General features: G+C 40.4%; 1 protein-coding gene across 1 annotated transcript in view; it reads left to right on the top strand.

Annotated features, from left to right (window-relative positions):
* The window catches only part of dock3 (dedicator of cytokinesis 3), a 326,247-nt gene that overhangs the window by 285,531 nt on the left and 12,990 nt on the right, over positions 1–27,726 (top strand). The window contains exons 25-49 of the mRNA XM_066698297.1: positions 327–519; positions 1,772–1,899; positions 3,582–3,728; positions 7,811–7,909; positions 8,400–8,494; positions 10,292–10,367; positions 12,002–12,102; positions 14,968–15,026; positions 15,779–15,930; positions 16,581–16,666; positions 17,751–17,777; positions 17,929–18,024; positions 18,520–18,580; positions 19,244–19,337; positions 19,955–20,103; positions 21,310–21,396; positions 21,488–21,592; positions 22,085–22,226; positions 22,654–22,820; positions 23,506–23,592; positions 24,756–24,935; positions 25,530–25,613; positions 25,872–25,988; positions 26,748–26,887; positions 27,388–27,523. Coding sequence (XP_066554394.1) covers positions 327–519; positions 1,772–1,899; positions 3,582–3,728; positions 7,811–7,909; positions 8,400–8,494; positions 10,292–10,367; positions 12,002–12,102; positions 14,968–15,026; positions 15,779–15,930; positions 16,581–16,666; positions 17,751–17,777; positions 17,929–18,024; positions 18,520–18,580; positions 19,244–19,337; positions 19,955–20,103; positions 21,310–21,396; positions 21,488–21,592; positions 22,085–22,226; positions 22,654–22,820; positions 23,506–23,592; positions 24,756–24,935; positions 25,530–25,613; positions 25,872–25,988; positions 26,748–26,887; positions 27,388–27,523 — 2,808 coding nt within the window. The remainder of the gene's footprint in view (positions 1–326; positions 520–1,771; positions 1,900–3,581; positions 3,729–7,810; positions 7,910–8,399; positions 8,495–10,291; positions 10,368–12,001; positions 12,103–14,967; positions 15,027–15,778; positions 15,931–16,580; positions 16,667–17,750; positions 17,778–17,928; positions 18,025–18,519; positions 18,581–19,243; positions 19,338–19,954; positions 20,104–21,309; positions 21,397–21,487; positions 21,593–22,084; positions 22,227–22,653; positions 22,821–23,505; positions 23,593–24,755; positions 24,936–25,529; positions 25,614–25,871; positions 25,989–26,747; positions 26,888–27,387; positions 27,524–27,726) is intronic.

The following is a 27,726-nucleotide window of genomic DNA, read 5'->3' as shown; positions in this document are numbered from 1 at the left end:
TAAAAAAAGTTTTTGATGGTTTTAATATTGGTGACAAAATATTAAATATCCCTCTTGACTTGTGCTTAATAATTAGGTGACACTCTCCATTTGCTTGTATGCCAAAACCAATAAGGGTCCTGATTTATTATAAATCACAATCATTTATTCAGTAGTGCATTAAGGCATTGAGTCTTCATGGCAGAAATATCTTCTTGTTCCGTTAATTATGAAACAAGCCTAATGGCCCACTAGTCTCAGGACACCCTGAGGTGTGCAGGGTGTTCAAGATGCAAGGTTTCAACCATCACAAAAGTGCTCTCTTTTCTCTGCTGTCTCCCATCCAGGCAGCGCTGCTTAACTCGTTCCCCGCCATCTTCGATGAGCTGCTGCAGATGTTCACTGTGCAGGAGGTGGCCGAGTTTGTGCGGGGGACTTTAGGGAGCATGCCCAGTACGGTCCACATCGGCCAGTCCATGGATGTGGTGAAGTTGCAGTCAATCGCTCGAACTGTGGACAGTCGACTCTTCTCCTTTCCAGGTATCAGAGCAGCACATGGCCTTTTTCCTTTTTTTTCCTCCTTGTGAGGATGATATACAACAGTAGAAGAAGAATTGCACATCCCATGTTTCATGTGCTTTGGATTGGGTTTTTTGTGGATTAGATGCAGCAGAGCAGGGAAGGGTGGATGAATACGGGCTGGGAAAAACTCTATACACATACAACTCCTCTGGTTTGAGACGTTATCTGTTCTATCTACATCAGATCCTTCCATTAGTGTTATAGATAGGCAGTGGGCATTCTGAGCTCACAGGGCACCAATCAGTGGACGACTTTGGTGACGTGTGTGTCCAAGACTGTGTGCTTTGTCTCATCCCTCCTGTAGAAGCATGAATATTGCAGTGAAGAGCCAAGTTTAGAAATTGGCAGTTTCAAATTAGGGGTATGAATGGCTGAAAATTCTAAATTTAAAAAGTCAAAGACCAAGAACAAATACCTAGAAGTTAGCTCTACCATTGAACTAGTTTCATTATCTTTTAAATCCGTAAAAGTGTGATGGGTTATTTTGCAATCAAACGCAGGAACTGTTGTGGTCACACAGACTGCACATCAATAACTTCATGTGAATTGATAAGGAACAGCACGTTCATCAGGACATTTACAACAGCCAGAGTATTTGCTAAGTTCATGTGAAGCCTTTTTTATTGTCCGTTATCGTAAATCGTTCACCATTTACACAAAATGAATGTGCTGAATCTTAAAAATGTTATGACTGAAATATATCCAAATGCATTTTTATATCAATTTATTGTGCCCAGATCCTGCATTTGATCCTCTGTACAACAATATAAAACTAATGCAAATAGGTAATTGCAAAACCTTGAAATTGGTTAGGTTTACAGCTTTTAATCATATGGGCTTTGCTTTCTGAAATAACTATGTGAAAAATTCATAAAGGTGCCATAGCATTCCCTTGTAAAATGTTTTAATTGATAGTGAAGAGGAATATGTAAAATTGTGCTTCGTTTACACAGTGTCTGTATCTTAGGCTGACTCTCTCCGATGTGCCTCAGTCACGTGCATCTTGTGCATGTCAGCACCTTGGCGACAATTGAAAATGCAACCCATGGACTCCACTTATTTTTCATACATAAGTCACCTGTCATGTATAAGTCAGAGTCGGGTACCGCTGGAGTGTTTTAGTAATCCAGGTCAGCATAGCTCTGAAGTCCGCTGTAATGAGAGTGTGTGGGCTGATGTGACCGTCGTCCTCTCCCTCTCTCTGTCTCAGAGTCGCGGCGGATCCTGCTCCCCGTGGTACTGCACCACATTCACCTGCACCTCCGCCAGCAGAAGGAGCTGCTCATCTGCTCTGGGATCCTCAGCAGCATCTTCTCCATAATCAAGACCAGCTCACTGGTAAACAGCACTGTCCACACTCCCACACTCACATTCCCACTCTGCCAGACACCGTAGAGCCACACAAACATGGAGCGAATATTGCATGCTAGCTATGGCAATAGTTTTTGGGCATCCCCTAAAGTACGAACATTACTTTTTTTAATTCTTTAAATAAGGACCATTTGTTATCATTTTAAACTGATTATACAGATGTGTATTTGCAGTATTACTTTCCAACAATTTCTCAAATTGCTGTCTGAGAATTAATCATTTTGTTATTTATAGTAACACACACCACAATATGACAGCTGATCCTCACACCTGTCTGTGACCGCCCTAGATCACAAGACTGGTTCTTTTCAGTCCAAAAGAACTGGTTAGTTTTAGTTTTAGATTTAGATTAGTTTTAGAAGCATTTGGTTTTACAAATATCACCAGTGGTTTGTCTACCAGTTTTAGTTGAACTGGGTAACCTGGTTTTCGCAAAACAAATACCTTTTAAGAATAGGTAGTGGGACAGTAACAATTCCACTACTGACACAATTTGTGTTTCACTGTATCAAACTACAACTTCCAAGTCTAAAATGAATACAGCTGTGACAATTGTGTGCTTGGCAGAGTGCAATTATAAGGACAAAGATCACATGAGCCAGTTATGCTGAAACACTGTTAATGGACTATTACTGCTGTAACTTAATTTATCATGGTTCCCTTTTGGCATACTTTGAGAAAAGGAATTTGTTTAATAGGTGTCAGATACTCAGTACAGGCTTGACTGTATCTTTCTATCAGTTGTAATTTGCTTTCGAATGTCTACAATGCAGTGCACTCAGGCAATATAGGATATGGAAAAAGCTTTTACTCTGTTCCAAGAGATAAAGTTCCACCTGTATTTGACTGAAAGGCATTTTAATGACAGTTAATAACTGATTTGAAATCCATTTGTGAACCCACTCTTGAAAGGATTTTTTTTTCCAAGCCTTTCATTTTTGTTCTGGCTTATAAAGGAGTGACTTTAAATCAGTCTCCTTTCTCTTATAGAGGATGGCACTGATCTACGAACGCCAGCTTTTAGTTTTGTTTTTATGTGGAAAATAACAGGGTAGCATTTTAATGTGAGGACCTGGGATCACAAATCCCAAATGTTCAAAGGATAAAGATGCATTTAGGAATGCAAACTGAAGACTTCTTTACACAAAGTAATTGAGATCTGGATTAGACCATCCAGCCATGCTGTTGAAGATGGGGACCTTTAGGAAATGTCTGAATGAGGTGCAGGAATCAATGAGCTACTGACAACCAGATGAGCGGGTCTCTCTGATGTTTTTATAGTGTTTCTGGTATTTGTGATATGCTGGGACCTTCTGAATGTCCTTATTTATTTCTGAATGTATTTATTTATTTATCTTTATTTTCTATTTTTTAATGGTCTGTTAATGTTGTGAGTACAGATTCCACCTAAGTATAAAGATTTCTACATTTGCAGGTGGTTCTTGTGTGTGTGTGTAAGTATTTTAATCATACTGTGGAATCATTTGAGATTACCCCAACTAAACAGGATCTCAACTGCAATAAACTCATGGAAATGAGGTACTGCCTTTAAAAAAAAACACCAGAATTTAATGTGACTGAAAGCCCAGCCAATGTCACAGTTTCTCTGCGTGTGTTTGTGTGTGTGCGCGTGTGTGTGTTTGTTGCAGGAGACATCAGTGCAGGAGGAGGTGGAGATGATGGTGGAAAGCCTCCTGGATGTTCTCCTTCAGACTCTGCTCACCATCATGAGTAAATCGCAGTCTCAGGAGGCGGTAAGAGGCCAGCGCTGCCCGCAGTGCACGGCTGAGATCACTGTTAGTAACTAACAATCCGGTTCTACTTCTTCTTCTTCTTGCCTTTCCTGTAATGCCTTCCTACTCCTCCCCTCCCCACCACCTCACAACCACCGCTACAGCCCCCTGCATGCCCGCCCCCCCGCCGCTCTCCCCCTGTGCTCTCATTGCCAAGGCCATAGCCTCTTAACTGTAGTCCTCAGGTCACCTTAACATGGGATCCAAAGGGGAATTTTCGTTTCCTATTTCCATTTCCAACCCCCGGGAATTCCAAAAGGATTAATTTATTTATTTTGTTTTAAACCTTTAACAGTATTGCAATTTGATAAACAAGAAGAACAAATCCTTAACATGCACATCCTTAAGTGAGATAAGGATAAGCACATAAACATGACTATACAGTGAGGGAAAAAAGTATTTGATCCCCTGCTGATTTTGTATGTTTGCCCACTGACAAAGAAATGATCAGTCTATAATTGTAATGGTAGGTGTATTTTAACAGTGAGAGACAGAATAACAACAAAAAAATCCAGAAAAACGCATTTCAAAAAAGTTATAAATTGATTTGCATGTTAATGAGGGAAATAAGTATTTGACCCCTTCGACTTAGTACTTGGTGGCAAAACCCTTGTTGGCAATCACAGAGGTCAGACGTTTCTTGTAGTTGGCCACCAGGTTTGCACACATCTCAGGAGGGATTTTGTCCCACTCCTCTTTGCAGATCCTCTCCAAGTCATTAAGGTTTCGAGGCTGACGTTTGTCAACTCGAACCTTCAGCTGCCTCCACAGATTTTCTATGGGATTAAGGTCTGGAGACTGGCTAGGCCACTCCAGGACCTTAATGTGCTTCTTCTTGAGCCACTCCTTTGTTGCCTTGGCTGTGTGTTTTGGGTCATTGTCATGCTGGAATACCCATCCACGACCCATTTTCAATGCCCTGGCTGAGGGAAGGAGGTTCTCACCCAAGATTTGACGGTACATGGCCCCGTCCATCGTCCCTTTGATGCGGTGCAGTTGTCCTGTCCCCTTAGCAGAAAAACACCCCCAAAGCATAATGTTTCCACCTCCACGGTGGGGATGGTGTTCTTGGGGTCATTCCTCCTCCTCCAAACACGGCGAGTTGAGTTGATGCCAAAGAGCTCGATTTTGGTATCATCTGACCACAACACTTTCACCCAGTTCTCCTCTGAATCATTCAGATGTTCATTGGCAACTTCAGACGGGCCTGTACATGTGCTTTCTTGAGCAGGGGGGCCTTGTGAGCACTGCAGGATTTCAGTCCTTCACAGCATAGTGTGTTACCAATTGTTTTCTTGGTGACTATGGTCCCAGCTGCCTTGAGATCATTAACAAGATCCTCCCGTGTAGTTCTGGGCTGATTCTTCACCGTTCTTATGATCATTGAAACTCCATGAGGTGAGATCTTGCATGGAGCCCCAGATCTAGGGAGACTGATAGTTATATTGTGTTTCTTCCATTTGCGAATAATCGCACCAACTGTTGTCACCTTCTCACCAAGCTGCTTGGCGATGGTCTTGTAGCCCATTCCAGCCTTGTGTAGGTCTACAATCTTGTCCCTGACATCCTTGGACAGCTCTTTGGTCATGGCCATGGTGGAGAGTTTGGAATCTGATTGATTGATTGCTTCTGGCTCCCAGGTGTCTTTTATACAGGTAACGAGCTGACAGTAGATCAGCTCGTTACCTGTATAAAAGACACCTGGGAGCCAGAAATCATGCTGATTGATAGGGGATCAAATACTTATTTCCCTCATTAACATGCAAATCAATGTATAACTTTTTTGAAATGCGTTTTTCTGGATTTTTTTGCTGTTATTCTGTCTCTCACTATAATTTTAATGGTAGGTGTATTTTAACAGACTGATCATTTCTTTGTCAGTGGGCAAACGTACAAAATCAGCAGGAGATCAAATACTTTTTTCCCTCACTGTATCTCTGTCTAGTTTGTCTTTATCACAATAAGGCCTGATAATAAAACAACAATAATTGTTGTTAGTTATTTTATGGTCAGGCTTGTTCATTGTTAAACAGCAAGATTGTTTATATTGGCCAACAATGTTAGGTCTGTTGTTTCATTCACTTAGAAAATGTTTGCATCCATTGTTGTAGTGTAGATGTATTCATTCATGTAATACTCAGAACTGAAATCACTACCGAGCACTTTCCTTTGTCAGTTTAAAATTTAGTCTGACTGTGCAATTGAAATTAGTATTAAGTGGTTGCCGTGTAATAAGGAGTGTTAAGGCAAACCTGAGGATTCCGAAAATAGATTTTTTTAATTCTAAACCTAATGAGAGATAGATAGGTTATCCTATCTAGCTCTCATTAGGTTTTGAAAAAAAAAAATCTATTTTCTATGTATTTTAATGTTTACAGGAGCCAGGTTGGTCAAATCAATTAAACATATATGGCTTTTAGGGCGGCACGGTGGCACGGTGGTTAGCGCTGCTGCCTCACAGCAGTGTCTGTCTGTGTGGAGTTTGCATGTTCTCCCCGTGTCCGCGTGGGTTTCCTCTGGGTACTCCGGTTTCCCCCACCATCCAAAGACATTCTGGTTAGGTTAATTGGCCACACTAAATTGTCCTGTGTGTGTGTGTGTGTGCCCAGCGATGGACCGGCATCCCATCCTGGGTGTATTCCTGCCTTGCGCCCTATGCTTGGTAGGATCGGTTCCAGTGTCCCTTGCGACCCACATGGATAAGCAGTTGCGAAAATGGTTGGATGGCTTTTATAATTTTGCGTAATTGTTTTGTCTAAACTAATGCGTGTGGTGTTCTTTGCAAGCTTGTTTGACTAATTTTTGTATTGTGATCAATATGTTTCTGTTAAGATTTATTAATCTTTTTACCTAAATACTTATACTTTAAATACGTTTTACTCAGGATTCTAATCATAAAGAAACAATTGCTATTTTTGTGGAATACTTAGGCCACTGTTTCAGCTGTGACAAATAAACTGGTTTCATTGACTTTTTAAGTGCTTCAGTAGCTCATTGTTAAAGAGGGAATGGTTTTGTGGAATTCATATCCCAAAATAACGTCTTAATCGTCTCATAGCTTCTACGTGCCTTTTATCTACAATCAATGTCTTATAAAGTAACAATTAGTTTAGTTTCTATTAGTTGCATAGCAACCTTACCTACAAGCATTAAGAGGGAGAAATACAAGTAAAACGTGAATACAAGGGATCATTTGTATATTTTTTACAATGCACAAGTCCTCAGTGATCTACAACTGAGAGAATGTATCTCAAAATAAATATTTATGAGTTATAGTAAATAGCACATTGCAGCAGTGCAGTACAGTCGGCTCACAAACATTTAAAGGAAGTTATTATTTATTTATTATTTTGTTAATTTTAAGTAATTGTATTACTGTAAAGAGCATCCAAAATAATAATTACCTTTTTCTCTGAATTCTGATACATCATACATTTCAAGTATTTGTACACGGTGGTGCCAAAATAGATGTAGATATTTATATAGATATCATGAGACAGCAGAATGATATCCAAGGAATAGAATCTAGGACATTGATGTAATCTCCTGGTGTTCAGAATGTATTTTTCAGTCTAAAGAATTTCACTACCTTATTAAGTATCTTGTTATTATTATTATTATTATTTTTATTTCTTGGCAGACGCCCTTATCCAGGGCGACTTACAACATAAGTGCAAAAATACAGAGAAGTACAAGGCATCAATCATTACAGATTCAACTTAGCTAAAACATAGCAATTCAAAATAATACATTTTACAAATTCCAATTATGTTATGCTACATGTAGTTATTCACTCTATATTAAACAGATGGGTTTTTTTTTTTTTTTTTTTTAGCTAGACAGAAAAATGAAAAGGCAATCAAATTCAGCACCAGGAAATGTAACACCAAGTTGAGACCTGACTTTTAATATAGAATTGAATTCAAACTGGAGTTGTTCTTTAATTAAAGCTGCTAGCAACATTTAACCATTTCAGAACCCTCTTTCCTCCCCATCTCTCCTTCCTACCCCCAGCTATAATAATTGATTACTGAGGATTGCACTGTGATTGGCTGATACATTTCTGCATTGATTCTAATTGGCAGGGAGAGTATGTGTCCTGCCTGTTATCCTTACTACGTCAGATGTCAGACATTCATTTCCAGCACCTCCTGGACAACTTCCAGAGCAAAGAGGAGCTCAAGGTGAGAAGGAACTGCAGATGACACCTATCAGACACCTTTCACCACAGCCTGGGTCACAAAGCCCATTAGAAGCCCCAGCTGAGCCTGCACTCCCACACTGAAGTACAGGGGGCTGTCAAAGATATAGACTCTAACATAAGATAGCTGGATTATAAACAAGCCAGAGATTCACATTTAATGTCCTGCATTTGTGAAAAGTGCCACAGGCCTGTTTATGTCCACAAAAACTGGATTGGTTGAAAATCTAATCAGGAAGTCGGGAAAGCATTCCACTGTCAGCAGAGTGATTTGCATGATACTTCATACCAACCAACATATGTTAAGAAACCATTCCTCTCAGTAAGGTTCATAGACGACCAGAGCACTGAAGGTAACATGGATTTTGAGATGCTGGGTAAATACCTGTCAAGGCAGCAGTTCTTAGTTTCTGTGTATGTTTTTTTATGTAGTTGTCTTTGTGTGGATTCAAAGCATGGTCATTCTCTTTCAGGAGTTCCTGCTCAAGATATTCTGTGTGTTCCGTAATTTAATGAAGCTCAGCATCTTCCCACGAGACTGGATGGTGATGCGTCTCCTTACCAGCAAGTATGTCAGGTTGCTCTGGGCAGCTTTTATACAGGCCTGCCAAACATTAGCCTATCTGTCTGTCCTCTCTACAGACATTAGACATTCCTGCTTTAAAGCTGGAACCAGCATTTCCAAATGGCATCCAGCATTGATACAGGATTTACTTATGACATCCCGACATGCTCAAATATTTCTCTAACCCATCTGTCCATTAGGGAAAAGTGAATGCCTACCCAACACATGCAGAAAAAGCTATTCGAAAAAGACTGTTATTTTGCATTGAAAATGATTTGCAGTTAAGTATAACACAGCGGTAAACCCTATTAGAGTAATGACTTCTAATTAAGTGCACCTTTTTGTGGGCATACAAAGGGAAGGCCCACTAAAGTAGGTCTGCCATTACCAGAGTTAAAGGCAAGTAGTTATGTTACAAGAATTCATAATTCATTAATAACTGGTGCTTAAATGCAGGAAAAGATGGGGAAAGATGTTTTAGGAATCCTTAACTTTTTACAAAACCCATCTACCTCTAAGCAAACAAAAAAGGGCGTTAATGGCTGCGCAGTCCTGGTCCGAGTGATCCACAATGTCTTCTGGTTTTTGTTTTATCAAAATCTTTAACCACTTCACTGATTTGTTAACTAGGCTTTATCAATCAAAATGACTACGTGTCCAGGGTATTCAGGCATTGATGATATAGAGAGACCTGACTGGCAGCTTAATACTCATAGCCAACCTTACTGATGGTTTCTGCGATTTCCTTAAAAATATAATGATCACTTTCAGTGTTTTACGCCAGTCCATTTTGGTGCAGCTGTGTATCTCCTGCTTGAGGACTTAAACAAAGCTAATTTTATAGAATGAGTATAAGCCGGAAAATGTAGATATTTGACGGTAAGATAACTTTTATTGTGTTATCTCAATTCCTCTCAAAGTCCCAAATTACACATTATAAGAACCTGACATGCATTTGCTTAAACTTAATAAGCAGGACAAATGGCAAAAAGATATCAAAAACCTCTCTTTCTTTTTGGAATCTTAAATTTGTAACTAGGAGCAATGTTTACCCAAGTAGTTAAACCAATCAATCCTCGTGTCCCTGATAACCCACTTCCTAATAAGACTTTGTTAGTAGGGCTATGTATAATCACACTGTCCCTTCGGATCTCTTCAATATGTTCTGGAATGTTGCGTCAGATTTTCGCTACAGGGGCAGAGAGAACTTTTCTCTGCAATGCCTCATTGGTGTTCAGTCAACCTTAAACCTGAGCACAGACTGCACTTCCCTTATACGTTGCATCCCCAGGGGGCTTGCTTAATTACAGATTTCACTTTCAATCTATAGCAAGATATTTATTCTAGGAAAGAAACTGCTTTCGAGCCTGTGGGTAAAGTGGCTTATTTAGTGAAGTTCCTGATAATAAAATTGTGCAGGAGTCAGAAACAAATTAGGTAATCTAGAAGTACAGTAATAAATTGGTTAGTCTGAATGACATTTTACCAGGTTAAATGGAAAATAAAAGCGCACAGTGTGATAAAACTTGTCTTGCTGTGAAACTCTTTAAAGTCCTAGTTATGAATCAAACATTTGCTGCTTTTGAAACTCATGTCACTTAATTTTAATTAGGGTTTCTGGGTGTTGTTACGGAGGGTCTGTTTGGATACTTGGTTGGGTCTGTTGGTCCTCTGCTGCTGTCTTAGTTTGCGAAGACTGATAATATATTTCTTATCTACAGTTCTCTTCCGTGATTCGGCCCATTTCTCAAAGACGCCCGACCCTTCCTTTTCTAATTTCCTCTCATTCTCTCCCCACAGTATCATTGTCACGACCGCTCAGTACCTCTCCCCGGCCCTGCACAAGAACTTCACTGAAGCCGACTTCGATTTCAAGGTAGGTGATCAGCTGCTTTTGGGAATCCGGAGAGTTTTCACATGTAGGGGTTGAAGGCAGGGTGAAGAAGCCCCACGCCTCATAATTGTTTACAAATTATTTGTTTTTTATTTTTTTAAATATCCAATTCCTTTTTTTAACTTTCCAGACTATATAACACTTTTAATTTGTGGATTTAAGATCCTATGAAACCATCCTTTTTCATGACTTGTTGATCAAAAGACTTTGTGCATCCTCTAAAGACTTGGTTTTCTTTCTGTTTCCCTAAATTGTTGACCCTGTTGCAGTGATGACCTTAGTTTCTTGGTCCTGGTAAAGATCTCTTTCAAAAACTAGTACAAACTTTTTCAACCATTACATTTTCTTGACAAAAGTTATGTAAAAGTAGTAGGATACTTTATTCAGCATCATTAATAAGATCAATCCTACAGTCTTTCTGAAATGCAGATAAACTGTATTATGCAACAATTATTTTGTCCTGATGAAAGGGAATGCAGGGATAAACTATATAGGGCTACACAAAAATCAGTAATCCGGCTCTTTTGGCATCATATAGTTTGGGCATTAATGTAAAATAGCTTTTATCATTATCGTGTTTGTTTTCTACTTTTGTGGTAATATAAAAAATGCTACACCATTACATAGATGTGGTAATCAACCAGCTATGAAGCCGGGAAAGACTGCTGTGGCACAAGTACTACTAATCCTGTTGTCATTGGGCTTGCGCCAGCACATTCAGCTGGCTGTGCAAGGAGAGTTCTGGTCCTTTTTGCCATTTATTTATCTAAAGCTCCCTGTACATCCAAAACATTGGTGTTTTATAAGGCTTTTTTGAACCATAGCTGTTTTTCTTTCACCACATCATTCTGTGTCATGTCATCCTGAATATTGAAACCTTTCAAGGTACAATTAGAGATAATCCGAGCTATGGCTAAGCAGATCTAATACATCAGTGACTTAAACCAGTCTAATGTAATTATTTAAACTCTGGTGATGACTAGAACCATTTTGTCCAAGGGAGGATTAAACAGTGGCTTTGAGCAACAGACTGTAATGCCAGATATAATTATGATGCATCTAATTAGTGACAGATGGATGGACAGTTGCCAGAGACATAACCTTAAAGGGTTCAAAGGGTTCGTAATCATATTTATAGGTATATCTGCTTCAATATCACTATCTATCTATCTATCTATAATATACTTAATATCCTTTATATATAATATTATTGTTGTTCAGTTTATCTTATTTAAAAGTTTAATTAAAATCTGTTTTAAATCTTGCAGATTTCAATGAGAATTCAATAATATATTTAGATATAAATGAAGAACATTTCAATACATAATATATTTGGGAATTATTAAGAAGGAGGAGGTATTATTTTCTCTATGGCTCTATCTTTACAGACCAATAACTAATGTCATTTACATATAGAAAAATAAGATAAGGCTCTATATTATACATTTTTTAAACAATTAAAATGAAATGCAATTAAAGCCCTTTTTGATAATGTCAAAGAACATCTGAGACTGACACTGGGATCTGTAGACAATTGTTGTCTACAACAGACTTGGGAAATGCTGCAACCAGTACTTTACCTGTTGAATTCACAATCCCGCTGATTGCTTTTTTAGGTGTGGAACTCCTATTTCAGTCTGGCTGTCCTGTACATCAACCAACCCAGTCTGCAGCTCGAGACCCTGACTCCAGCCAAAAGGAAGAAAGTCCTGGACAAGTAAGACGAGTCAAAATTTAATTCAGTCCTATCAGTCCTACTCAGTATAGGGTCTGTTCCGGGGTGTCAATTGAGTGCTAGGCCTGAAAGGTTTTTCATAAGGTTCAAACCCCACTGCTGCCACCAGATCCCTGCATGTTAAGCCCAAGGAAGTAATAGAACCTTGTTTAATGACTCCTTCTGTGATTTCTGCATTCAGTAGCACCTGCGGACATTCTTGTTTAAAACTAAAATGAAATTCTGAACTGCAGGAACCTTCACAGTTCTGTGATAAGTGCTGTGAACTTAATTGTAATCCCCATACTTTTACCTTTTTACAAAAGGCACAGATGAGTCAGCAGTTTGGGCACACTGATTTCAAATATCATGCTGTCATCATTGCTGCCTGTGTGATTTCACTGTAAATGAACTGGATTGCTTCGCGGGGCTTAGGAGTTTTCACTTCCAATCTCACATCACCAGTCATTGTTTTCCAGGCATTTTCCCTGGTGATTTTTTGTTCCTTCATCGCTGCCATTTTAGATGCTCATCTCTAGTGCACCTGTTTCCTGCGGTTGCCACACTGCATCCGTGACAGCATCTAACCTGGGCCCCCGCTGCCCTTCCTGTTTTGCACACACGAGAGTAGGGAAAAAAGAAGCCAGTACAGGCAGGCACACCTACAAAAGAAAGATGACCCCCTGCGAGCAGCAGCTCTCAGGGAGGGGAGAGGTATTGATTTTATTGAAAGGCTTTTGACATGGATAAAAACAAGTAGGTGTGAAAGCCTGTGGCTGTTTTGGGGGCTTCAGGCCCAGCTCTGTTGTGGGCTGTTGATAGGTAGCCAAAGCACGGGTTCCAATTTTGATTCATCGTTGACCACGACAGCCACAATAGTGCACCTGTTCTCACATTCTGCTCAAAAGCTAATGCCGGTGTGGGCTTAATGGGTGACAGAGGTTGACGAGAGTCCCTGCTGGGCCTGTGGCTGGCTAATCAAGGCTGTGAGAGCAACTGTATCACAGAACCAGGCCCCAGAGCAGTTGGACTCGCGTGCTTGCATCTCCCTTCTGCACACACCGGCTTCACATCAAGAGCAGCCTCCATGTCAAGCAGGGCACGGGGCACTCACACTCCCCTCATTACAGCCCGAGTGAAAGCAATGTCTGCACGCAGGCCCGGCCACCCTGACAGTGTGGCTTCAGCTATTTATCATCTTCAAGGCACATGTACAGTTATGCTCACAATGTCATCCATAAACCTGGCCATGTGTCCTTCTCCGGATGAGGTGAACCTCCCCAAGCACACATATGTGTACACAGACAGGATTTCAGATTAATCTGCCATGTCCCTGCATGGCCTTGGGGGGAACAAAAATATATATTTTTACAGCTGGAAATATTTCATTTTGTTTCTGTACATATACACAGTTATTTGTTCTTGCATTTTTACATATCAACTTTTTCAAATTCAGTTTTTCTGAAACTTACTCCACAAATGGATAAAATACAGTGCCTTGCAAAAGTATCCATCCCCCTTGGCGTTTTTCCTATTTTGTAGCATTACAACCTGTAATTTAAATGGATTTTTATTTCGATATCATTTAATGGACATACACAAAATAGTCCAAATTGGTGAAGTGAAATTAGTTTCTTTTTTATTTTTTAATTCTAAAAAATAAAAAACAGAAAAGTGGTGCGTGCACATAATTCACATAAGTCACATAATTAGTTAAATAAAGTCCACCTTTGTGCAATCTAAGTGTCACATGATCTCAGTATATATACACCTGTTATGAAAGGCCCTAGAGTCTGCAACACCACTGAGCAAGGGGCACCATGAAGACCAAGGAGCTCTCTGAACAGGTCAGGGACAAAGTTGGGTTATAAAAAAATATCTGAAACTTTGAACATCCCACGGAGCACCATTAATTCCATTATTAAAAAATGGAAAGAATATGGCACCACAACAAAACCTGCCAAGAAAGGGCCGCCCACCAAAACTCATGGACCAGGCAAGGAGGGCATTAATCAGAGAGGCAACAAAGAGACCGAAGATAACCCTGAAGGAGCTGCAAAACTCCACAGCAGAGATTGGAGTATCTGTCCATAGGACCACTTTAAGCCGTACACTCCACAGAGCTGGGCTTTACGGAAGAGTGGCCAGAAAAAAGCCATTGCTTAAAGAAAAAAATAAGCAAACATGTTTGCTGTTCTCCAAAAGGCATGTGGGAGACTCCCCAAACATATGGAAGAAGGTACTCTGGTCAGATAAGACTAAAATTGAGCTTTTTGGCCATCAATGAAAACGCTATGTCTGTTGCAAACCCAACACCTCTCATCACCCCGAGAACACCATCCCCACAGTGAAGCATGGTGGTGGCAGCATCATGCTGTGGGGATGTTTTTCATCAGGAGGGACTGGGAAACTGGTCAGAATTTAAAGAATGGTGGATGGCGCTAAATACAGGGAAATTCTTGAGGGAAACCTGTTTCAGTCTTCCAGAGATTTGAGAGTGGGACGGAGGTTCTCCTTCCAGCAGGACAGTGACACTAAGCATACTGCTAAAGCAACACTTGAGTGGTTTAAGGGGAAACATTTAAATGTCTTGGAATGGCCTAGTCAAAGCCCGGACATCAACAAAATAGTAAAAATACCAAGGGGGGTGAATACTTTTGCAAGGCACTGTATGTGATTCTGATTTGAAATTAATATTTTTAAGGAGAATCTGTTACGTGTTGAAATGCCTGTTAAATGTTTGGGACATATACATCACACTGGATTCCGAAGTGATACACTCAAGTGATTTTCATTCAACTTCAGATGGGAATTGCGTTTCTTGTGTAGGGTATATTTTACTGATCTGTATCTCGTTTTCTCTGACAGGTATGGAGACATGAGAGTGATGATGGCCTATGAGCTGTTCAGCATGTGGCAGAACTTGGGTGAGACACAGTTTAAGAAAACATGCTAATTCATATCAGTGCAATACAACAGCTAACGTTTTACAGTTGCTAAACATTACTAGTTCTGCTAATATTACTGCTACCACTGATCCTGATTAAGCTTTACAACTCCATAAATTTAGTATATATAGATACCTTCTTGCTCTACATTGGGAATTTGACTTCATGGTAACATTTGAGCATTTATAACTCATATGTAGCATTTAGATGTGAGGATGCACTTACTTGTAGGAGAGTCTATAATAAATTTAAGGATATGTGTCATGTACCAAACAGTGTGAATCAGATAGAGTAGGATGTGAATACGACATACCAAAACATTGATGATGTAACAGTGCCACCTAAGGCTTTTTAGGAGTAGCACAAACAGAAAAAATGATTCATTCCTCAACCTGCTCAAATCCAGCTTTTTTTTTTTTTTTTTCCTCGTATAATTCTGGACATAAAATCATTTTATTAAAAAAAAAACCTCAAAAGCAGGATCATCATAAAGATTTTCTATATATTAAGTGGAAGATAGTATTTTTTTCAAGTTTTTGTTTAATGAGATGTTAACATATTAAAGTAGAACAGATCGTACCCTTTTTGAGGTTATTGCAGTATTTGTAAAATGTACCGTACAATGTGTTTTCTGTATTGTATAAGTAAAACAATAACGTGTTTAGTACTAGGGTGTTTTTGTATGTGCAATTGTAGATTCAAATAATTAAACAGCCACTGGTCTGTCCAAGCAGGTGAAAACAAAATCCACTTCATCCCGGGGATGATCGGGCCCTTCTTAGGGGTCACACTGGTGCCGCAGAACGAAGTGCGAAACATCATGATTCCCATCTTTCATGACATGATGGACTGGGAGCAGAGGAAGAACGGCAACTTCAAACAGGTGAGCCCCCAGTCATGTTCCATCTGTGAGAAGCACAACCAAAACTGAGGGGAAAAAAAATACTTTGAGGAGATATTTTCAGCTTGACTTTCAAGGAGTAATGATAGGATTGGCTCCTGTACACAGAGAGTTGTGAGGGACTTAGAACAAACTAGCCAGCCTTATTTAAAGTTTAAACTGGCTCTCTAGTGCTTATGTCTGGAATCGTTTAAAGAACACAAACGAGCATGGAAGGCCAGATAGATTCCTCTCTTTGATTGTAATCCCTGCTAATATTTGAACTGTCGTTTTAGTTTTATGGAAAGTAAAGCCAGATGACATTGATATTTTAGATCAAAAATAATCTCCAGGCTATACTGTTGCTGCAAAGGTCTTGAAAAATAAAGCCCAAGGTTCGTTTCAACTTGGTTGTAAGGATGGCTGGGACCTTTCATGTTATTGTGCTTAAAAGCACTCCTTATATTATGTTTTTTCCATTTTGGAGTTGAATGACAGAAGCCCCACTGGAGTTGCCTCCTTTTTGAAAAACAGAGTAGCTTTGAAAAGTGAGTTTCCCTAAAGCTGGCTGGCTGTCAGTTGTTGCCCTGAGTGTTCTCCAGGGTTTCACTGTTGAGGGTGGTGAACAGGTCTTCCCTTCGCTGTGTCCACAGGTGGAGGCCGAGCTGATTGATAAACTGGACAGTCTGGTGTCTGAAGGGAAGGGGGACGAGAACTACCGCGAGCTCTTCAGTCTGCTGTAAGCTTGGCAGAGTCACTGTTTATCTTCTTCTTCTTCTTCTTCTTCTTCTTCTTCTTCTTCTTCTTCTTCTTCTTCTTCAATGAAAGCAGTAGTTCAGTTCAGTTACTGCTGGGTGCGAGAGAAACAGGATCACATGATCAAGACCAGAAGGCTACATACCCTGATCTTGGAGAGTCCTATAACCTTTGGTTGTATAGAGGTGGCCAGAGGTGTGAAACACATTCTTCTTGACTAAATTGTAATTGTTGGTTGGTTTAGTCATTTAGAACTTTTATTACAAAGAAAGACAGAAGATCTTCAAGCACTTCAGCATCAAGGGTTGGAGACCCCTGGTCTGATCCTGCACTTTTATAACTGCTGACATGCGTCTGTGTAGGTTTTCAGAACTCCCCATTAGAATGGATTTTATTTCCTTGTTGGTTTTTGCACACAGATTGCTGGACCTTGGGGGAATTTGTACATGAAACAATGCATCCACACTTTTAAGCTTTAAATACATAGGGCCTCATTAATTGATTATAACTGTAATATAATTGAAAAAGAAGGAGTTACTGTGATTATTAAGTTTATACTGCCAGTGCAGTTGTATCGTATCTGACAATGTTTTCCTCCTTTCTTCGAAAATATATCTGTCAGCTTGTTAAGCTAAGTGGGGTGAAGTTTGTCTTAAACTATACTTATGTATCACACTACTTTAATTGCTTATGCAACATCAGCCCATTTTAAAGGTGAATCAGGCAACAATGATGTGTCCCCAGTGCCTTGTGTTTACTGGGCAATCATCTCCAAACTTCAGGAGGTAGTTGTGTGTGTGAGGACTCTTCACATCAGTGCAGGTCACACTGCGCCACTTCGTTAATCAACCAAATTATAGGTTCTAAGTATGTGTGTATTCTTGTAATAAATGATCTGACAGCTGGCCATCTTCACTGATATAATTATGCTCAATTTCACATGTTTGGTGACGCCATGAATAAGCTTTTGCTTGTTTTCAGTATTCTAGACTATTAGAGTATTAACCTTCTGCTTCTGCTTTCCTAACGTCCTTGTTTTTGCTTTACTTTCTGCTGCGTGGATATAGAACCCAGCTCTTTGGGCCTTACCCTAGGTAAGATAATGGCTTTCAATCAGTGCTTTGTTTCAATACGTCTCCACAGGGTTGTAGTTTGAGCAGAGAGCCTCATTCTTTTCCAGTTATTGCACTTGCCTCTTTTCATCTCTTCTTTTCATTATTAACATTCTTGCTTCCTATGTACCAGCCTCCTGGAGAAAATCGAACAGGAAACTTGGAGGGAAACTGGCATTTCTTTTGTAACCTCGGTAACTCGTCTAATGGAACGTCTCCTTGACTACAGGTGGGTCAAACTGCCTTTCAGTGGCAGCAGAGCTCTCAGTGCTAAAAATATGCTTATTTTTATGTACTGTATTTTTTTAAATTGTGTTCAGGTGCTTTGTATTCTGTTGAAAGAAGTCTAGACTGCAGCATACCTTTTGGTAAAATGAAATGCTTCTGAAGAATTACATTTATTGACTTTGGACTACATTTTTATTTTAATCTCTCTTCTGGAAAGGGTGAAAGTGCAAAAGTATTTGCTACCATGCCTGTTTGTGTATATGCTTTCTATTGAAATCACTTTGAAGATAAAGATAATAAGAACATATGAAAACTGACCACTTAAAAAATGCCAGAACCATTTGCCACGTGGGTATATGCAGTAACACATCTGTAGTTAAAAACTAAAATAATTAAAAAAAAGACTACCGAATAAATATAATATCCTTAGTTGTCAGCACAGGTTGAGTGAAGTATGAAAACAGAGCACCAATCCCAATATGTCTGAACTCTGCAGGGACTGCATGAAAGGAGACGAGACAGAGAACAAGAAGATTGGATGTACAGTCAACCTGTTGGTAATGACTCCTGCAGTCCACTTTATGTTATTTACACTTTCTACAGTTAGATAGCTGTTGTTTTTTCCACATAGCTGCAGTACAGCTGAACGCAAAGATCCCATAGTAGTGGGAGGATGCAGATCCATAGTCCTGATAACTCACTATAAAAAATAAAGACTCTGGTGATCAAGTTTATAGATTCATCACTATCACTGTAAATCTTGATTGTCAAAAATAAAACCTTGCCAATATCCATTTTGCAGGATATCTTCATCTGTGCAGTAGTTGAAATGACTCTTTCCCAAATTGCTGAATTTAGTTGATTGATAGAAAAAAAAGTTATTTTATTATGACAGTTTACAATCTGATCATTTTAGTTGGAAAACATTTGCTGAATGTGCCCATATTTAGATGTTTACGTGAGTGGTCAAACACAATATTTTGTCCTACTGTGAGACCCTTCCTCAGACTGGTATGATGTCTAAAAGTAAGATAGATTGGATAGATTTTGTATTTACACCTATGGATAGCAGAAAGGAGAAAAGGTTTGCATTTTAAACTATGCTAGTAGCGCCTGTTTACCTGTCATTGGCAATCACAATATCAGCAAACCTTTTGGAATTGGATAATAGACCCATTGGAGGATTAGTGGTGATTTGAGCTCCTGTTTCTGCCTTTCAGAACTTTTACAAGTCAGAGATCAATAAGGAGGAAATGTACATTCGCTACATCCACAAACTGTGTGACATGCACCTGCAGGCGGAGAACTACACAGGTAAGAGAGGGCAGGGAGGAGGGCAGGAGGGGATCTGTGACATGTAGCATTTCTTAGGATATAGAAGTAATCACAGTGCAGCGGGGCACAAAGTTAGCTAGTTGCCCTAAAGCTGCATTGCTGCATTTGATACTCAGCATGGTCTTGTCGAAAATACAAACAAATCTCTGTTCCTCTATCCCATTTTCTCCCTCTCTCACTGTCTTGCACTCATTCTTTCCATTTCCCTCCTTAATCTCTCTCCCTTGCCCTCTTTTTCTCCACCATCTTTATTCTCCCCCTCTCCCTCAATCTTTCATTCTTTCACTCCATCTCCTTCCCTCTAACTCTCCCTCACCCCCTCTCATCCTGTCCTTCTGCTTTTTTCTCTCTGCACTCTCTTACTCTTTCCTGCTCCCCTCTATCACCCTCTTTTCTCTTCCCACCTCTGTCTTTCACCCATCTCCCTCACCCTCCTCCTCTCTCCCTGCTCTGCCTACCCCCCACTTTCCCTCTGTCTCTCACTTTCCTAATCTCACCCCCCCCGGAATCGTTGTTGCTCTCCGTCCACCTCCTCTCTTCCTGCCTCTGTCACTTTGGCCCTCACTCTCTCTCCCCCTGTGCATTGTGCGATACAGAGGCTGCCTTCACACTGCTGCTGTACTGGGAGTTACTGCACTGGGAGGACCGGCCCCTGCGTGAGTTCCTGCACTACCCGGCCCAGAGCGAATGGCAGCGCAAGGAGGGCCTCTGCCGTAAGGTCATCCACTACTTCAACAAGGGCAAGGTACCTCTGCCTATATCGCCTCTCCCTCAGCATCAGCACCTGAACTGTTAACACACCTTCTAAAGGGGGCATTCACTCTGCTCCTGCATTGAATTTCTGTTGGGGGGAGTTGTTTGTTTTTTGGCAGGGGGTGTTTGTATTCGTCACTGCAGTGATTTTATTCTGAATTTAACCTCACATTATGCATGTTAAATGTACTGAGGTTAACTTTACCTTTGTCTGGTATTCCTTGAACAACCCTTATTAAAAACCCTTATTTTTTGTTAGTTCTATCATCTTTATTATATGTGTAAGCTAATTATAGAGCTAAAACCAATCTAGTTTATCATTTTGCCTGTGCTTGATTAATATCTCAATGCTCTGCTTGACCTCCAGTTCATGCATTGGATAGCACTCATCGTTTCTGTAACAGGATATAATAAATAGCATTTTATATGTAGTTCAGATAACCAGAGCTTTGCAATGAGAAAATTAAAAGAAATTGTGTATTTCCTGCTCAGATAGAAGCCTTTGATGTCAAAAGCTGTTAGAGAGACCGGAAATGTAGGTTTCTTTTTCATCAGCTCTTCTATCAGGCTTAGAAAAGCATAATCGCAGCATGAATTGCAGATTGTGGGGGTTGTGTGGTATAAGTGAAACACAGGAAGACACTAAACACCGATGGAACTCATCTAATGAATAGTGGAGCGGCAGTTTCATCAACGTGATTCATCTGAGACAACGAGAACAACATCAACCTGTACAATGTGACTCGCATTTGCTGTTTTCCAGTAACTGTCAAGCTGCTGCAATTACATCCACCTTTTTCTTCCTTTCACTTTAACAGCAGAAGTATGAACCAGCAGTGTGCAGAGCTGCAAAAAAGTGTTCTTTATTCGAACCAAACCGCAAATCCAAGAATTGTCAGAGTAATCATCCAATCTCACCATAATTCTAACCATAGGATTCTAACACAGCTTTGTAGCATAGACTACACCAGGAGTACATTGACTGAAAAAGTTGTAATTTAAAGCATGTCGATGCCGTACCTTAAAGCAAAACCTATTTCTCAGGATATCTTCACCAAAGACATCGTCAGAATTATAGTTTTCTTGGGATTACGCTGCCATATAGTATAACAATCCAAACACGTTTGTCTTCCATTTTCTTCTTATCTGATGATCAAGAGATCAAGTAACCTGCCTGTGTCTCTGTGCCTCTGTGCAGTGCTGGGAGTATGGGATCCCCCTGTGTCGAGAGTTGGCCTTCCAATATGAAGCCCTGTATGACTACCAGAGCCTCAGCTGGATCCGGGTGAGTGACTGGCACCAGTGTTTCTAGAATATATGTTGTAAATGTTTAGCTAGAGCTAAGTGGTGACGTTTTCTTCTTTTGTAAATCACAGAAAATGGAGGCTGCTTACTACGACAACATCATGGAACAACAGCGTCTGGAACCAGAGTTCTTCAGGGTCGGCTTTTACGGCAGGAAATTCCCCTTCTTCCTCCGGGTGAGTATACGCACTCCCTTCTCAGCATCACATTGCAGATTAATAGAGAATTAGTATCAGATCAAAGAACATCAATATTAAACACCTGGCTATGAAAGACTTCAAAGACTTATCATTTGGTACAGTATCAGAATGAGAGTGTCCAATTTCAAGTAAATGAATAGACTTGGATAGAATCTTAGCGGTAGACAAGTTTGAGTTAACCCAGTCTGTGCTATTCTAGGATCAGCTCAGGCTTCAATTATGTAACTATGCTTGTTTCTAAATTTGGCATCAATTATGAATTACTTTGGTAACTTTTGCAGGGGAATGAAAGTGCAAGAAACTAATGTGTTTAAATGGAGAGGTTATAAAGATAATTAAATTAATTCATAAACATAAATGTGGTACAGTAATGATCTTGACTGCTTAAAAATACATTTGTTTTTCATCAGAGGTGTTCCTCATATTACAGTCTTCTCTGTATTGACCCACTGTACATTCTCCCTGCAGAACAAGGAGTTTGTCTGCCGGGGACATGACTACGAGAGGCTTGAAGCATTCCAGCAAAGGATGCTGGGAGAATTCCCACAAGCAATTGCCATGCAACACCCCAACCAACCAGATGAAGCCATTCTTCAGTGTGATGCCCAGTGTATCCATTATTGCCCGTGTACAGTTGAAATAGACCAAATTGTGGGACAAATCATCCCTTGAGTTGGGAGATATGCTTGTGTACACAAAATTAGAGTCACACACATGTAAAGAGACATAATTCTGTAGAAGACACTCTTTACACTTCATTCATGTTTTAAGTAATTGAAAAAACGACATTTATTTAAGCAGAAAGTCCAACCAAGCCTGTTTTAATTGCAGAGAACCAACAGATTTACAGAGAACTAACACAGATAGGCTATTAAGGTAATTCAAATCTCCAACTACAAAATCACTTTAAATTCATAATAAATATCAGATCAAAGCCATACCTGAGAGATTAACAGGATTGCATTGAATAGATTGTGCCATTAGGCTTGGTATGGGTATTTGTGGATGGTTGGTGGTTCCTTCATGGCCACCCTCAGACCTGCAGATCTACGCTGTGACCCCGATCCCAGAGAGCGTGGACGTGCTACAAATGGACAGAGTACCTGACCGCATCAAGAGCTTCTACCGAGTCAACAACGTTCGCCGCTTCCGCTATGACAGGCCCTTCCATAAGGGACCCAAGGACCGAGAGAACGAGTTTAAGGTACGTACCCCAAAAACATTGCTGTATCTGTACTGTTTCAACAGAGTTGGCAGTCCCCCCCAATCTGGTAATGGTGGTTCACAGATCTGAAGATGCTTGCATCATTGTGGAACGGAGTGATCCCTCTGTTCTGTTTTGTTTCTGCTTGTCTGCTTGCCTTTATCAACCATTATTAGGCTTTGCTAATGTAGCATAATTATGTATGATAAAGTTAAAGTGGCTGAAGTGGCTTAAAGTAGATCTGATTTACTCTTTCTGTAGCGTCTCTTTGATAAACCCTAATCGTTATTATGGAGATTCCCACTTGTCAGCCAAACTTAAATTAATTAATTGACATAGATAGTTCTGAGAAAACATTGGCAGTTTCACAAATAACGAAAAATGTTTTCTGCTGTGCATCATCTTTGCTAATCATGTAAATTTAGGAGGCAAAAAACACTGAACCCACCTGAATTATTAACAGCTTTCCCTTTCTGCTTAAATAAAGAAACCGTATGGGCTAAAACATTTTAACAGCAGCAGACTTGAATCTTGTGCCATCTTGTTTACAACGCATAGCCATAGTTTCACCACGGCATTTGTAGTGAAGCCATGTGTCGTGGCAGTGATGGCAAGAGGGTTAGTTGAGGTGACTGGTGTCTGTGGAGAAGCATTGTGTGACTGTTCTGCCCCTTTTTGCCTGCAGAGCCTGTGGATTGAGAGGACCACCCTGATCCTCACCCACCCCCTGCCAGGCATCTCCCGCTGGTTCGAGGTTGAGAAGAGAGAGCTGGTGAGTGGAACAGACCACGGATCATACTACCTGCCTACAACACACTTCTAGTTTCCATCAGCTCAGTACATCTTTCACAGTAACGAAACAGGTCTGGATGTATTCTAAATGCATCTTGCTGGTACTGAGGAGGAGGAGAGATAAACTGAGTAAAAGGGCAAGGTGCAGATTTAGTCCCCGACAGGGTGATCATAGTGGTCCATGCTTTCTCAAAAAGGCTTGCCAGCAAGTGAAGAACATGTATGCATCAATCTTATGAGTCTCACGACTAAAACTGGAAGGGTTGCTTCAAGAGAGAGCAGGATTTGCTGTGATGTCCTAAATAAAGCCTATTTCTTTGTTTTAATTCAAACTTCCAGACACTCACCATATCATCTCTTTAGTTCAACAGCTTTCCCAGGAATATCTAGACTCGTCTGATAGGATAAGCAGCTTGTGTGGCACCTACAGCAGCATGTGCTTCACACAGTAGATTTTAATTCACCTCAGGCTGTCATCACTCACAGTTAGACTTTGGTTTATGAGTGCTGAAAGTAGAGTATATATGCCTGTTGTGAAGGTACGGATTGTATCTTATCAAAGGTCACATGTTTATGATACACTTATGTATATAAACTAGTAGGCTATATCTAGGTGCCCTTTTATTTTTGTATTTGTTTGTGGCTCCTGGCTTAGGAGATCAAAGGTTGGTGAAGTGAGTTACATTAAATCACAAATTTGACCCTCCTACCCACTTGCAACACTCAAATTTGACACTTGATGGTAAGTGTCTCTTAGCTGGAAACCTGGAGATCCTTCATCAAGTACTTGGTTTGTAAACTGACATTGGCAAAAATCACCAGTTGTGCTGCAATTCTCCTACCCAGGTATACTGCATTTCTAAAAAGTTATTGAGAAAACCCTCAAATAGAAAGCCAAAACATGTTTGAGTGTTTAGAGAGAAATTAAGAGATGATGTTATAGTCTTATGTGTTTATTTGTTTTTGTGTATTGTTTTGGGTTTTATCTTAAGCATTTGATATGTGAGTGCGTTGGCAGCACAACTCTTTGTAGTGACAATAAAACTGATTTGAAGATGGAGAATACAGGGTAGATGTACTTGCATGTGAGCCAATGGTGTGTGTGAGGGCCGCGTGCGGGTGCTGACTCGCTGTGTGTTGCAGGTGGAGGTCAGTCCTCTGGAGAATGCCATCTACGTGGTGGAGAACAAGAACCATGAACTGCGCACCCTGATCAGCCAGTACCAGCACAAGCAGCTCCATGGCAACATCAACCTGCTCAGTATGTGCCTCAACGGAGTGATCGACGCTGCTGTCAATGGGGGCATCGCCCGCTACCAAGAGGTGAGATCGACTGCATCTCCTGAGCAGCGGTTGCTTCAATTTTATTTGAAAACCAGCACAGCACCGTGAAGTTGTAAACCGTCAAACACGTTTTGAAGAATTCTATTGGCAGTTTGTGTGTGTGTGTTTGTTTGAACATCAGTATAGAAATGGCATCATGACATCAGGGCAGAAAACAAGTCATCTGGTAAAGAGAGTATGGCATGTCTGTTAGGAAGATCCCCAGCAGTGGGCACTTTTAGAAATAAGTTTTATTTCTATTTTTATGGTTATAAAGTTCATAGACTTGTACTGCTGTGTAAAGTATATTAAACGGCATAGCTCAGCCTTTGATTGATAACAGGGCGGTGCACCCGCATAATGGCAGTGACTATTGATTAATGCATTGCCTATATTCCATACTATAAATCATCTGAAATTATTAATGTTATCTTCTGAACATTTCTATTGTGGCAACATAGTAATTGGTACAGCTATGTCCATTTTGAAGTATTGCAAGGAAAGCTTCCCCTGTCTTCAAGTGCCTTAGATCTAGCAGTTGAAAAAGTAATGGATTCACTTGTCCCTTTTTTTGGTTGTTTGTTTTTGTTCCAGGCATTTTTTGATAAGGAGTACATCACCAGCCACCCTGAGGACACTGAGAAAATCACCCAGCTCAAGGATCTCATGCAGGATCAGGTGATTCTGCCATTCACATCCATTATGCAACTCAATGCACATTTATCGCAGAATTTAATATATTGTTAAAGCAATGCAGTAATTCTCCTTTATAGTTCAATACCATATCTTCCTTCTGGTCACATTTAACAATATTATTTTAAATGGTGCCTTCTATATGAATTGGTGATCAGTAAGAGTTAATACATAAAGTTTTTTCTTCAGAAGAATCTGAATTGTAGGTCTATTCCAGAACTGGCTAACTGGCTCTGTCTTTAGGTCCATATTCTTGGAGTAGGGCTGGCAGTCCATGAGAAGCTGGTGCACCCAGAAATGCGTCCTCTCCACAAGAAGCTGATCGATCAGTTCCAGATGATGAGGAGCAGCCTCTGCCATGTAAGTTGTGTTGGAGAGATAGCTGCGCCGCACTTCAGTATGGGAGCTTTTGAACGTGTAGGTGCTTAATTGGGTTCCTGGTGGAGGTTATATTTTATTTCCTTCAATATGTTCTACTTAAATCCAAGTCACTAAAAAAGGGAAGTAGTTTCCAGTTCCCAGTGCCTTTTTGGATTCAGCCTAGATCCTGGACATTTAAACTAGCAGGAAAACAGTTTGGCTGGAGGGTAGGCCTTTTAAAGCCTTTCAAAAATCCCAATTAAGCCACCATGCATTTCAAGATCTTTCCTAAAGAATTGTGTTGCAGCTATCTCTTTAGCATGCAGTAAAGCATTTTACCTCAAATCCTTACCGATCCATCTGTGACTTCCACAGGTTTTGATAGGCTTCTTGTGTTAATATTGTTGTGTCGCAACTCAGAAAGGACTGTACTATTCAACATCTCAAGAAGAACAATAATAATGAATGACACTTAAATTAAATAACTGATATAGACTAGAATGTAATTAAGCAGTATTTACTTTATCTTCTAATAGTTCACCACAGTAAATGTACTTGGTAATTTAGTTTGTCCTGTGTTTATTGCATTCTGCTTTACATTTAGTTTGATTTATAGTTTAACATCTACATGCTTTACTACAATTACAATGTGCTTCCCGAGATGCTGCTATGCTTTTACCAAAGGACAACACAATAAAAGTTTGTACGTGCAGCCAGTGGAGCAACCTCTGGGTAGGACAATGTGAATATTCAGAGCAGTGTTTCTATGTTGCCCTGCAGGGCCTGCCTGGCCTGGACAAGCTGAGCCCAGCCTGCTCTGGAGCCAGCACTCCCAGAGGCATCCTGGCTTCTCACAGCCCCATGAGTCCCGAGAGCATCAAACTGGTGCACAGACACAGGTGGGTCCGCACACGTGCCACAGCCCAGACTACCTGAGCCACTAGTACAGGGGCGACAGGCCCGATTTGGAGTTGGCTCTCAATTCAGAGATGTACTGACAGCACAACATATATGATCTCATTTGTCTGAATTTATCAAAAGTCGAAAAAGTAGCAATCTAGTATAGTATGAAAAACAATGCATATTAGTGGTTTTATATTTTTGGCAGTTCAACTTATTTTTGAAAATAAGTTGCGAGGAATATTTAAAAAATACAAAAACTTTTGCTCACTTTACTCTGTCCTCTCCTCCCCCTCTCTCTCTCCTGTTTCCCCTTCCTCTCTTACTCATTTTCTTTCTTTCATTCTCTCCCTCCTTATCTTTCTCTCACCCTCCCTTTAATTCTCCTGACCTCCTCTCTCTTCCCCTAATCCTCTCTCCCTCCTCCTTTTTTAATTTTCTCTTCCTCTCTCATGCACCCTCCCTCTATCTTTATCCCCCTCTTCCTCTCTTTCTGAAGCCCCCTGAACCTCATGGGGTCTATCCGCCACTCCTCCTCCTCCCTGTCCTCCCACGCCTCCAGTGAGACAGGTAACCTGGTCATTCTAACTGATGGGATGGTGGGAGAGACCCCTGAGGATCTGTACCGCATGCAGGTAGGGTCTGAAGGAAGACTGAGCCCACCTTTACAAATAATATTCACCACACAATGTCACTAAAGTAGCTGGTTTCAAATGGAAACATTATTATGCGCCTTATGCAAATGTATGTAATGCACTGCATTTATTTTGAGCTGTTGTGTTTCTTAGTGACTCCTTAATTATCCCAATTTTCTGGGACCACACAATGCTCCAGAAGT

Source organism: Amia ocellicauda, chromosome 3 (assembly GCF_036373705.1).
Source record: "Amia ocellicauda isolate fAmiCal2 chromosome 3, fAmiCal2.hap1, whole genome shotgun sequence".
Taxonomy (NCBI): Eukaryota; Metazoa; Chordata; class Actinopteri; order Amiiformes; family Amiidae; genus Amia; species Amia ocellicauda.
Note: the sequence above shows the minus strand (reverse complement) of the source record. Positions and strands in the feature narration are given on the sequence as shown.